Raw genomic sequence first — 13,703 nt, 5'->3', positions numbered from 1 at the left:
GCGAGGTGGTTCTCTTCCTGGTGTCCCATAAGGACATCACTGACAATTTTTGATGAATTGAACAAAGTGGACCCTGTTGTAAACAAGTGTAATGCTTTTTTTTTTTTTAAGATATTTTTTTGCGGCTTACGCCTTTTATTGGTTTTTGAAGGGACAGACTAGGCTGACAGGAAACGGGAGAGAGATGGGGGGGTGACATGCAGTAAAGGCCGTGTCGGGCTCGGGAGTCGAACCCGCGGCACACTGCGACTGGATCACCAGTCGGGTGCCCAGACGGTTACGCCACCGCCTGGGCCTCAAGTGTAATGCTTAATTGGGTCGTCCACTCACAGTTGACAGTCTTGTATTGAGTTTGTGCTTGAAATGTACTGTAATTCTACAAACTGTTAATAAATATTTCAATCAATCAAAAAAAACAACAACAAGAAGAACCAGGACCCTGAGCAAGGCCACACAGGTCCACACAAGACACAAGTCACACTGTGAAAACAGCAAAGACTAATATCGCTTTCAACATTTTCAAAATAGTGACCCAGGGGTGCCCAATGTTATTTTTGACATTTTATTTATTTCTTATAAAAATCACACTGGGCACCACATAGCGGTAATTCCCAGGACGTCTGTGGAGGTCTTGGGCACAAAATGTGTTTTAACTATAGAAAATTGACAATCAGACAGAGAAGGAACAGGAAGTGAATACTTAAATAATCAGGGAGCTTATGTCATAATTGCGTAACCATTTGGAGAGAGAGAGAGAGAGAGAGAGAGAGAGAGAGAGAGAGAGAGAGAGAGAGAGAGAGAGAGAGAGAGACGGGAGGGCGGATGGACGGATGGACGGATGGGTGGATGAAAACTGCAGTGAAAGGGTCTTTATTTCCTTCTCCATTGCGGTATGTCTCATCCATTATGAATCCATCATTGATGCAGCGAGGGGAAAATTTGATTTGTTGACCAACAATTGAAAGTGAATTGAGTTACAGCGGCCAGGCACGGAACAAATATGACATTGTACTACTGACACACACACACAGAGGACGCCTCATAATGTCAAATGTGAAGAGATAGCGTAGTGAAAGTGGACGGATCCTGTGTGTGTGTGTGTGTGTGTGTGTGTGTGTGTGTGTGTGTGTGTGTGTGTGTGTGTGTGTGTGCGCGTGCGTGCGTGTTTGTGTGTTGGTGGCCTCATAGACAAGCACTCCACTAATCCTCTGCTTCGAGCAGTCTGTCAGATCAATAGCTGTGTTTGTTGTGCTTTGAGCCGTCCACCTTCCTCTGTGTACTCTGGGCTCTCTTTCCTGTGTGTGGAATATACTCACATCTCGTCCTCCATTGTTATCCATCAAATCTCGTCTGACGTGGATGACTCTATAGCCCCCCAGAGGAACAATTTAATCGATGAACACCTCACAACCGGTCATGTGAAGCATAAACGTATGGATTGTTCGACTTTATTTATTTATTGTGAGGATTGGTTCTATTAGTTCAGATTTGTTTGTTTTGACTTTATTCCATATTCTCTGTTTCTTTGTATAAATAATAATAGTCAGCAACAGTCGCTCAGGAGGTAGAGCAGGTCGTCCAATGATCTGTAGGTCGGCGGCTCGAATCCCGGCTCCTCCTGTCCAAGTGCCCTTGGGCAAGACACTGAACCCCACGTTGCCTCCAATGAGTCGGTCGGTGCTAGCTCGCCACCGTCGGTGTGTGAATGTGGGGAAGTGAGGACGCTGGCGTCGACTGTTCGCCGCTTCACCTGCCAACGTATGAATGAATGAACCATTGTAAAGCGCTTTGAGTATACTTAGAAAAGCGCTATGAACAATGCAATTAATTTCATGTAACAAAAACACTTTAGAGAACAGAGCAGTACCTGCTGTGGCCTGTGTGTGATTGAGTCTCTCTCTCCCTCCCTCTCCCACCAGATGAGGAGACAGGGCTGGAGGTCCACCAGGTCACCCGGCCTGCAGGTTTCAATGCCAACCGGCGCCGCAGCAGAGCGGTGCTCTACCACCTGTCAGGACACCTGCAGAAACAGGACAAGAGCAAGCTCAAGCTCAACAACGTGAGTGGCCTCAGACATGCACCTTCCCATTAACATTCTGACCTGAGATCAGATTCTAAAAATGTCTTCTACATCCTGACGGTTTTCTGAAAAAGCTATGTTTCTATGTCAGTGGTTCTTCGATTTTTCAAAAATAGCAGACCTACAAGCTCGTAGATCTTGTAGAGCTTGTAGATCTGCTATTTTTCAATAGCTAAAGCATAGCATAACACCAAAAGGGGTTCCCGCCCCAAAATGGATTAAGACCTTAGACCAGATTCTATAAATGCTCTGACATTTCTTTCTGAAAAACGTATGTTTCTCTGTCAGTGGGGTTCTCAGTCCAGGACCCCCAGAATGATATGTGTTTTGCCGAAGACCCCCCATCTCAAAATATGTTGTGCCAGGATCTCCCAGAAGCAAAGATATGTTTGCTGTGAAATAGGGCATTAACGAGTTGAGATGTTTCTCAGCCGACTTGTCAGACATTAGCTCAGCTCAGTGGCCTTGTGTCTCAGAGTGTCCGCCCTGAGACTGGGAGGTCGGGTTTCAATCCCTACCAAAGACTGTAAAAATGGGACCCAGTGCCTCCCTGCTTGACATTCAGCATCATAAGGGTTGGATTGGGGGTAAGTCCCTGCGATATACTAGCGTCATGTCCACGGGGTGTACTTGTACATCAAGCTGCCTCACGCTACAGAAACAGGAGATAGGCTTCTGCCCCTATGGGCCTCATGGCTCGGCAAGGCTACTTACTACTGAGTCGATGTGTAATTTTATGACGGACGGATGGACGGACGGGGGGGGGGGGGGAGCACTGCGCATACAGTGGCCTCTCCGATATGGCACAGAAACCCATTAGAAAAGACACACAGTGTATGTATCTATGGCCAAGCGCTGATTATCATAAACAAAAATGCCCTATTTCACAGCAGGATGACGAGGATATGTCACTAGACAGAGGAGAATGCTCTATGTAAATGTACAAGCTCTATGTACAAGCTCTATGTACAGTAGATGCCAACATGTTGGTTCGGAAATGTCACCACTGTCCTACTGATGTTAAGGTGAACCTGGTTAGAGCTTACTACACCCCTCTCTATACAGCTCGAGCTTACGCAAGCTACAATTAGCCTATATTATTGACTGTCTAGCAGTACGTTTTAACAGCGGGCGAGCGTCGACCAATCGCCCAATCGCCCGTCATCGCCCGAAAAGATGAATTATTTGTATCTTTTCGGGCGACGTTGCCCCGCCCACTTTCCCACCATCGCCCGTTTGCCTGCTATCGCCGGTAGTCGCCGGGGTCCCATATAGACAAATAATGCACTTCCGGGAAAATTTGCCTGGCTGTTAAAACGTACGTTTAGGATTCTGTTAAAGAAACCCGGGAGCACTGGAGCCAGTGAGCTCTTTTGTACACTGGGGGCTCACCACCTCCATGGCTCTGTTGAGGAGTTTGACCTACAGATTCGTGTGCAGACTGGATCTCTCATTGAATGGATTAACTGGACAGATGACAGACCCTGGCCGTAGTACTGTCAGGTACACATCTACGATCAGAGGACACTGGCATGAGTGCCTCTCTTAGATTATATTAGTAACCTGTGGGTGCCATGTATCCTTTTTTTATTTTGTATTTAATCTTTTTTTTTATGTGATGTACTGTGTGTGCCTGTAATAAAGTTTATATATACCGGTATATAAAAATATAATAGTAAACACTAAACAGTGCAGGCATACACACGCACTGGCACAGAGACCAGAAAAGGAGAGGGGTATAATTGGCACACAGCACAGCACAGCTGCCATAAGAACACAATACAAAGCAGCCCGACCTTCGGAACACAACGGAACCAGAAACAGGACAGTCACTGCGTCAGCACGGAGGTGGGGGATACAGTTGGATAAAGTCTGCGTGCTTCTATCTGTTACTTCTCTGACACAGCGCAGTTCAACTTCAGCCAGTCAATTAGTGGGACAACGCTGAGAGCCACACACAGCTGCAGTTAGGTTCTTAATTAAGGGGCGTGTTCTGAAATGGCGCCCTGAGTGCACTGTGCGATGCAAACTAATAGGCGAGTGCGCAAGAATGTGCGTTATGCAAAGAGAAAAGAATGACTTCTGTCCGTGACAATAACCAAACCTACAGTTTGAATTATGTACACACGCACACATAGAGCAAAAAATATGATATGGGGAACAATTGCATTTTCTTTTCTTTTTTTTCGACTTTCGACTTTTTATGAATGCCCTACTGTGAAAGAATATATATTCAAAGATGTGCACACATTTGCAAGATTTTTCAAAAATAGCTGATCTACAAGCTCATAGCGCGGCCCTCGGTGGCGCCTTGTGGCGTTATGTATCCACTCCACGTTCGGCACGCCAAACCCTGTCCTGTTTGGACTGGAAAATAATGTCTCTGGTGGTGTGTGGGTGTTGTTAAGTCCGAACCATTTCATCAGAAAGTGAACTGCATTATCATTTTGTTCAAGTGTTTTACATGCTATAGGTCAGGGGTCCTCAACTAGAAATGCTGAAGGTCCACAAATATTTTTTGAATAAGGCCATGGTCCAGTCTCATGCGCGCGCAAATACAATTGCGGGTCTCGGGACACGTGGGCCCCACAGGGTGGGGCTGCCACCCTCGCCCCCCACCCCTAGAAACAGCTATGCCTGTTAAGTACAGTCAAACCAAGCTTATACAAATCGGGTTCCATCCAACCAACCAATACTGTGGTGCAGACTATGAAATTATTTTTTTGAAAATCCAATTCCAGTCAGCGCAACATTGTCATCATGACATGCCGGCCCATAATACACAGGCACACACAATCAGTCGGTCCACATTCAGAGCGTTAATTGCATTGCTCGGCATTGAGCGGAGAATTCAACTCGCGGTCACGGTGACTCTTTATTCTATAATTTCTCCAGGGTCCGCAGAGAGGTGCGCCGCGGTCCGGTCATGGACCGCGGTCCGCCTGTTGAGGACCACTGCTATAGGTGAACGTTGGAGCAGAGATGTTGTATTCTAGTCAGGGCAACCTGCCTAATAGCCTCCAACGTCATCAGCTGTGGCAGTTGTGAAGCATCATCAGGTTCAGCTTAGCTGTAAAGTCAGTTGTGATGTAATCAACCTGTTTTTTCCATTCCCCTGCGCTCGCACGCACACACACACACACACACACACACACACACACACACACACACACCCATACCGCCAGGGTCACGGACACAGGATTATTGCTGTTAGCCACGTTGCTGAGCTTTCATCGCTGGGATTAGAAACGGGCAATTAGCTCAGGTACTCTGATCATGTTGTATTGTCCATAAGGAGAAGGGAAATGGGTCTGCAGAACCGTGGGTCAGAGAGGCACAAGCCAGTCATGCACTATTTATATATTGACCATAAGCATGCTACAGTATACAGTACTGCATGTGTACTGTAGCACCGTGAACAGTCATGGACCACAGCTAGCATGAAGGTTGGGATGCTTCCATTTTATTCTGGGTGAAACCCCTGCATTTAGACCGGTGGCATACAGAATCAGCTTTATTGTCACATCACAGTTTTACAGGTACAAAAGTGGGTGAAATTGGTTTATTTTGTGCATAGTTCCCCGTGTCATTTTTTCCAAGAAAAACAAAGAAAGGGAAGAAGTGGTCTTGTGTGGGTCTTAGATATTTACAAGCTTTTGCTACAAACTGTACAATCAAAGGGTCTCTCTTAGCTTTTTCCACAAAACAAAAAAACACATTTCCACATAAAATGCTGTGCTCACATAAAATGCAACAGGATGTACGACGTACATTTATGAATGCATGCGCGCGGTGTGTCTACGATACAATACTCACTGTCAATTGTATCTGTAGCTCTGAGAGAGTACAGACGTCCGGGTCCATTTTGGTTATACATTCGTACTCTCTCAGAGTTCATTTAACGCTGGAGATTTCTCTACTGTGTATATTTTGGTGTCACCATCTGCGTCTCCCACCCGAAGTGGCATTTGTTTCCAAAAAAATAATATTCCAAATTTTCTAATAGCCACATTCACCGAAAATTACGGTCAAAACTGTTGTGTTCCACGTGTCAAACTAGCATCTGAATTCACTCTTTTCCTCATGTTGCATAACCACACCAATTAACCTCCTCGCATCATAAAGCATTAAATTAAACTTTAGGGGGCGCTCTTTACCTATCTATGCATGGAAAGCTGATAAGGCAATAATGAAATACAAATACATGAAATACATGAATTACACATTGTAACCACTTTGGCTCTTATACACCCGCTGCTGTCCCGCTCACAGAACATGTTCGGGGACAAGCCCCCCATCCCGGAGTACAAGGTGGCGGCCATTCAGAAGTCCCGCTTCATCCTGCTCCACTACGGCACCTTCAAGGCGGGCTGGGACTGGCTGATCCTGCTGGCGACCTTCTACGTGGCGGTCACCGTGCCCTACAACGTGTGCTTCACGGTGGCGGCCGGCAGGGACGAGACGGCGGCGGCGGCGGGCAGCGTCCCGCGGAGCCCGCCCAGCGTCAGCGACATCCTGGTGGAGATCCTCTTCATGCTAGGTGAGGGTGTAGAACACTCGTATACACCGCATACACACAGGGGGGGGAGTCTGTTGTGTGTTTTCCGCGTGCGTTACTGAGTTTCCATGTTACTTGCTTAACCCATTTTGGGGGCCGGGAACCCCTTTTGGTGTTTTAAAACCCATTTAGGCCCGACGTCGAAATTTATAAAATGTCTTCTAAATCGCCACGTTTTCACGATTTTTTCAAAAATAGCAGACCTACAAGCTCGTAGCACGCCACTCGGTGGCGCTCTATGAGCTTGTAGATCTGCTATTTTTCAATAGCTAAATTATGACATAATGTTTAAAACACCAAAAGTGGTTAATTCCCGCCCAAAATGGGTTAGTTATACTTTAGTTATTAAAAAAATAGCAGATCTACAAGCTCATAGTGCGGCACCGAGTGCATTTTGTCAGGTCTAAACTACAGCATGCATTTTAAAACAGTTTATAATAATGTAATATCATGTTGTTTATGTCCCTCAAATGTATTTCTGATGGTTTGAGACTAAAATCACCACTCTGATGTAACCAGTCCATGTCCATTCTGGCTTCTGAAGCAGTTTTAGCTGCAGTACTACAATGTCCTGAGGTTGGTGGGTCGCTGATATGCAAAATTATTTTTTTATCTTTGAGTCATTACAATAATGATGCTAGATATACCCACCCATGCTTGTTTCCATTCCATGCCAGCTTGGAAAATCAACAATGACTGACATTGTAAACAAAGAGGAAATGCTAATTTGGAACTGAAGACAATTTCCATAAAAACCCCTACATGATGAGAAAGCCTGATTGTTCAAAATTGCATATTTATTTGCATAGAAAACACACAGGGGAGTGCAAAAAACACCAACATTGTTTGAAAAGTTGAATTTTCATGTTGTAGGTCACGACCTTTTAATTAAACTAAAACTAATTAAACTATAGCTTGCTCACACGTACACCTACCTCCACCCAGCCATGCTGACACCAGGTGTAAAGACTTATCTGTAATTTATTCAGGACTCAATTACCAGCCCCTGGTGGGAACTGGGAATTAAGGCAGTTATTTTCTGGCAGGCTCTTCGACAAAGTCTCTGAAGTTGGTAAAGAGGCGAAGTAACACAGCGATGCGAGGACATGAGCCATCGCCCAACCACAGGCCCATTACTTTTCATTGTTAACTTGTTGTCCTCCAAGCAATAATGCCTTTTATCGCCACTCTTGTCCTAATAATGATAAACTCCTGGCGGTCAGCCTTCCTACAATGGACGATATCCTTTAATGGCTGAAAGTGAATCTGAGCCCTTCATCGATATGCTTGTGTAATGAAATTATATGAACCGCCCGAAGTTAAATGGCTGACTCCTGTCAGCAGATAGCCAATCATTACAAATAATATGCCTGCCTGTGTACCAACACTTTGCTCAGCCAACGCAGCGCATGCTGTATATCAAGTGTCCCTTATGCATTAAATAATTTGCATTAATTAGCTGCCCCTGATCAATGAGTCGCAACCTACTCATTTTATATTTAACGACACCATTAACTGTTTATGGTTGCTTTTTAGTATCAAGTTAAATTTGTCATTACGTCCTATCTATCTGTCTGCAATGGATAATGCATTTGATGATTCGAAGTAATACAATTCTTAGTTGCAGTATATTGTTTGGAATTGGCATACACTTAGGCCCTGCGGATTATCTCCTGTCTTGTTAACAAAACCCCTAACCACTTATGCCCTATATAATTGGTAAATGGTGCATTTATATATCACTTCTATCCAAAGCGCTTTACATAATGTGCATTACGTTTACCCATTCACAGACACACAGATGGCGGAGAAAACCATGCAAGGCACCAACCTGCACATCGGGAGCAATAAAAATCTTCCTTGATTCGGGTTTTTCCTGAAGTATCAATCAAATCTCTTTTACAACATTTTCCACTGAATGTTCATTTATTGTCTCCACCAGGCCGAAGAGTATGTTTTGCACTCCGTCCATGTGTCCGTCTGTCCTTCCGTCCGTCCGTTATCAGCTAATCTCCGGCACCGTTGGCCCGATCCATGCCAAACTCTGCACACACACTCCCTGGATGCCAACGACGAACCTCTGCCCCAAATATTCCACAACGGCCTGTTATAGCGCCACCATGAGGCCCGATTTTGGCAAAACACATTTCTGTAGATTACTCGTATACACATTTTATCCATACATCACACAATTCGGTATACACTATCTCATAGTCATGTGATCAACACGGATCTGCACCATTTCCCATCTTCCATCCTGATCTCAAATCTCATATTTGGTCCGTTTCCAACAAAATGCCACAAATCACAAACATAGTGTGCAATTTCCGTGAAATTATACACGCACATTTCCACATGCCACTAATTGTTTTCCTAATCAGCCTCACGGGGGCGCTATAACAGGGCAATTCCTGTTTTTACCTATAACTGCATTGATCTGTATACAACTTATGTATGCGCACTCCCTAGAGGCCATGGAAAAACATTTTCCCTGCATCTGCCGGTTATAGCGCCACCATGAGGCCGATTTCTGCAAAACACATTGTTTTAGTCGCACAGATTTCATCCAAATCTTGCGCAAATCGGTACACATGATCTCTGTATTCATGTGATCAAGACGAGCCTGTTGGATTTCTCAGATTCTACACTGATTGGCTAATGATTTCCAAAGTGGAAATGGCCCGTTTTGTACAAAATGCTGCAAATGTCCTGCTCATCCAGAATTATATCCTCAGATATGCTATGAGTGATCTGGCTCTGCATTTCCTCAACAAAATGAAGAAATTTTTTTGCAAAAAACAAACAAACATAAATGTCTCAGTGTTAATTAGATTAATTAGAGAATGTCCTTTGGTTCCTAACTATTATTAATTTAGCTGGGGACCGCCTGGAGCCCCCTCAAGGACCCCATGTTGAGAACCAGTGGTCTAGACTCTAGGCTGATGACGGACACCGAGGTTGGAGAGAGAGATCTTATCCAGTTTGCTTTCCAACTCCCTTTAGCCATCATGTGGATTTCTTTGCAGTGAAGGACAAAGCACTCAACCCCATAGGCTACTTGAGTCAAAGTATAGATACTCCTGGTCAAATTTTACTCCACTGCAAGTGAAAATTGCTCTGTCAAATGTGTACTTGAGATAAAGTACTTAAAAGATATACAATTACAACGTACAAATTACAAAGTGTATTGTCTTTTAATTATCCATGCATTGTCCCATTTATGCCCATGTGTGTAGCCTCGGTCCCAGGCTTTACTTATCTGTCGAAAAGAAAAGCCTGGTCACAACAATGTAAGGCAGAGAAGCTATCGGCGGACGTATCCTCCGGAATATCCGTCGGATGTATTTCCCCCGGATACGATATTTTACCCGACCAATCACAACACTTGTTTCATTCGCGGAGAATGTAAACTGATTTGCAAAGCATCAACGTCATTTCCTTGGGTAATACTTCCGCAAAAAAATCCTGCAACTTCAGCTGATAGTCTTTTCAGCGCCGTAGGTCTTGCGCAGGGTGCCATGTGTGGAGATCCCTGATGTCATGAGTAAAATGCCTATATATTGGAATGCCCATAATACATTATGGGCATTGGTTTGATCGGCAGCTCTGGACAACTGGATACCCAAACTACATGATGGTGGGCACTGCACTCCCTTGCCAGTCCTTGCCACTGTGTGCGCCACGTGTGAAGTCGGTTGGTCCCATACAGGCCCATGGGCATGCCCCCTTTTGTGCCCTTAGGAATGAGACAAAAACATAATCGTTTGGTCAAAAGTTAAATATTTGTCTTTGAAATGTAGTGGAGTGGAGTGAAAGTATCAAAAAAATCACACCTGTGTGAACTGAGTGTTGCAACCCCCCCCCACCCTCTCTCTCTCTCTCTCTCTCTCATTAGCAGGCAACAGTGCAGCACTCTCTCTCTCTCTCTGTTTCTGGCACAACAGCGCCCCTACTGGTACTAATAGTCATACTGGTGCTCAGAATAAGGCTCAAAAGATGTACTTAAAAGTGCCCGTACTCAAGTAAAATGTCCCCCACTGGTTCTGTGTGTGTGTGTGTGTGTGTGTGTGTGTGTGTGTGTGTGTGTGTGTGTGTGTGTGGGTGTGTGTGTGTGTGTGCGTGTGCTTGTGGCGCTCCTCCCTCCAGACATAGTGCTGAACTTCCGGACCACCTATGTGAGCACGTCAGGCCAGGTGGTGTATGACGCCCGCTCCATCTGCCTCCACTACGTCACCACCTGGCTGTTTGTTGACCTCATCGCCGCCCTGCCCTTTGACCTCCTCTATGCTTTCAACGTCAGTGTGGTGAGTCTCTGCACAGTCTGTGTGCGTGTGTGCGTGTATGCGCGCGCGCGTTTGTGTGTGTGTGTGTGTGTGTGTGTGTGTGTGTGTGTGTGTGTGTATTTCAGTTTACGTAGATGTTAAAACAGCATGGTTGAGTTGATCATATTCTCAATCTCAATAATATTAATTTCATGCTATGGCCAGGACCTCTGCACCAGGAGACTAGTCTGATGTGTAGCACTTGCCCTAGCCCCTTAGATATAGCACTTTATGTAGACTTAGATAGCATTTTATACGGACTTATAGCATGTTACGTATAGACAGCACTAGAATTGCAGCTGATGACCCGTTTAGGCCCACAGAGGTGTTCAGTGAGGTGTCACAGCACACCTGTTCAAAAGGCACTGGAGGAGGTGCGTCAGGCAGCAATGCCCAGCAGGAATACCATCACCTGTATCTGATATAACTATGAGATATATTTACTGTATAGTATAGTATATAGTATAGTATAGTATAGTTTCATTATATAGATATTCCACTGTTACGTTCTTAGCTTACGCATGTTTCATGATAACTACTTTTTATGTATGTGATGTATTGCCATGCTTTTTGTTCTTGCTTAATGTTAGTCGCTCTGGATTAAGAGTGTCTACTAAATGCCTAAATTTGTATCTTGTTGGTTTAGAGCTCCGTTCTATTGACTCATTGTATATGGTGACAGGTGATATCACTATCCATACCATTCAGGCAGTGTGTACACTGCAGTATACTGCTTTGCCAATTGGCAGTAGGCTTAGTGATTGCTTCTTTCCTGGCCAGTGAGTTCACTCTGAATGCCAACCACCATTGAATTGAACTGAATGGCGTCTTTGCGTGGATGGGTGTGTAAGTGTTTACTTGCTTTTGGGGGTATTATGTCTCGTCTGTACTCGTATGTATCAGAGCCAACATAATGGTAGGGTAAGCGATTTTGTAAAATGCATTTATTTATTTATTTAAAAAAAAAAGAATCAGACGTGCATGCGACGTGGACGCACGTGGCCACGCACACGCTTATTTGTCCTTATTCTGCTCAAAATGAAACAATATTATGGGATGTTTAGGACCTTATAAAACCTGAAAACAAGCTAAGCTAATGATGATGCTACCACTGGTGAATTCTGCTCCTCTTAAAGCAACAAGAACAATAGCTATAAATGGCTATACACTTATAGTTAGTCACAAGGTAGCCTCGGTACCAGGCTTTCATTTTTGTTGGTGCAAAAATTGAAAGCCTGGAGGAACGCATTGGCCGCTCTGGTCTAAAAGTGGGAGTCAACCCTTCCGGGTGGGCGTCACTCCAAATGATGTGACGTAGCGCTGCACTAGGGGGGGGAGAGGAGGGGCCGGGGGTGACGGACAGATCGATGAGATCCAATCAGGGCGTGCGCAAATCTGAGCTGTGACCCGCCCCTCTAGACCAGAAACCTAACACGTTAGCTCAGGCTAGTCACAAGGAAGCTTACAGAAGGAAAGGAAATGGTCACGTGACTGGGCTGCGCCATGACACTTTCATGGACACTTTCATGGAAGCCAAAACTCACACCGGAAGTTCAATGAATACATGTGGCAGTGAATGGACCAGTGAATGGACCAGCTCATAACAAATATTATTTCTGAACAATTGAGACCTGAGTCATATAATCGGTTCAGGAATATAAACGAAGACATATCACAGGATGTTTTCTAATCACTTGCTCAGAGTTCTAATTACTTGCACAGAGTGCACAGTATATAATTTTATCTGAGGATCTAAACAGCAGCAGGTATCGTTTCTGGCTCCGAGGTATCGCGAGATTTGGCTGCCAGATATCACGATACTTGGTACGTTCAGAAAGGTACTTTGTGCTCTTTAGATACCATACCTCTATAAACATTACACAGTGTACATATCGAAAAGCAACACAGCTATATCTTCTGTTGTTTTCCAGAAGCGATTACTTTTCAAAAGGTCTCAGTCATTCAGAAATAGTGTTTGTTCATGAGATGTTCACTGAGCTCTCATCGACTCCAGTGCATTCTGCCGAACTTCCGGGTGTAGTTTGACTCCCATGAAAGCATCCATGAAAGTATCATGTCACCATGTCCTTTCCTTCTCAAAGCTTCCTTGGGTTAGTCAAGGTTAATTAAATAAGGTTAGGAAGCGAAGACCGTACGGTGGACTCCCACGTTGCTCCCTGGAAGGAAAGAAACATGCGCAATTGAGACCAAGGAAGCTGAACGTATTGGCTACATATAGCCCATTGCGCATGTTTTTTTCCTTCCAGGGAGCAACATTTAATAGTCCTTGGTGTTAGTCAGGGGGCTGCTCTTCTTCTTTGGGTTTTTCACACATTTCTCTGGCACCTGCACAACACTGCCTCCCCCCTAGTGGCTATATGTGTTAAAATAGAGTAGCATCATTAAATCATTTGACACTCTAAGAAGAGCTTTCTCAGTGGAATGATTCAGTCTAGAGTTGTTTTACGATACCGATACTGGTAACGGTTACTCGTGTCCATACCAACTCTCAAGTACTCGGTACTCGGAACCGGCCCAGATACTCTGACCCGAGTACCCAAAACATCCAATTGACACTAAGTTGAACGAATGCTACGGGAGCAAGTCTGACCCAACACAACACTGCAGCAAATTGTCAAAAAACAACTGACCAGTGTAGATCGGAGATCCATCTGCATCTATGAGGAAAAGGGGCTAAAATAACAAACAAAACTAAAATTAAGTACTCGTATCGGTACTCAGT

The 13,703-nt window shown here is 44.6% G+C and overlaps 1 protein-coding gene across 1 annotated transcript in view; it reads left to right on the top strand.

Moving 5' to 3' along the window:
• The window catches only part of kcnh3 (potassium voltage-gated channel, subfamily H (eag-related), member 3), a gene marked incomplete at its 3' end in the record, with an annotated part of 163,300 nt that overhangs the window by 104,376 nt on the left and 45,221 nt on the right, over positions 1 to 13,703 (top strand). The window contains exons 4-6 of the mRNA XM_083776787.1: positions 1,920 to 2,059; positions 6,353 to 6,620; positions 10,785 to 10,942. Of these exons, the coding sequence (XP_083632913.1) occupies positions 1,920 to 2,059; positions 6,353 to 6,620; positions 10,785 to 10,942 (566 nt within the window). The remainder of the gene's footprint in view (positions 1 to 1,919; positions 2,060 to 6,352; positions 6,621 to 10,784; positions 10,943 to 13,703) is intronic.

Source organism: Protomyctophum parallelum (assembly GCF_964188405.1).
Source record: "Protomyctophum parallelum genome assembly, chromosome: 11".
Lineage (NCBI taxonomy): Eukaryota > Metazoa > Chordata > Actinopteri > Myctophiformes > Myctophidae > Protomyctophum > Protomyctophum parallelum.
Note: the sequence above shows the minus strand (reverse complement) of the source record. Positions and strands in the feature narration are given on the sequence as shown.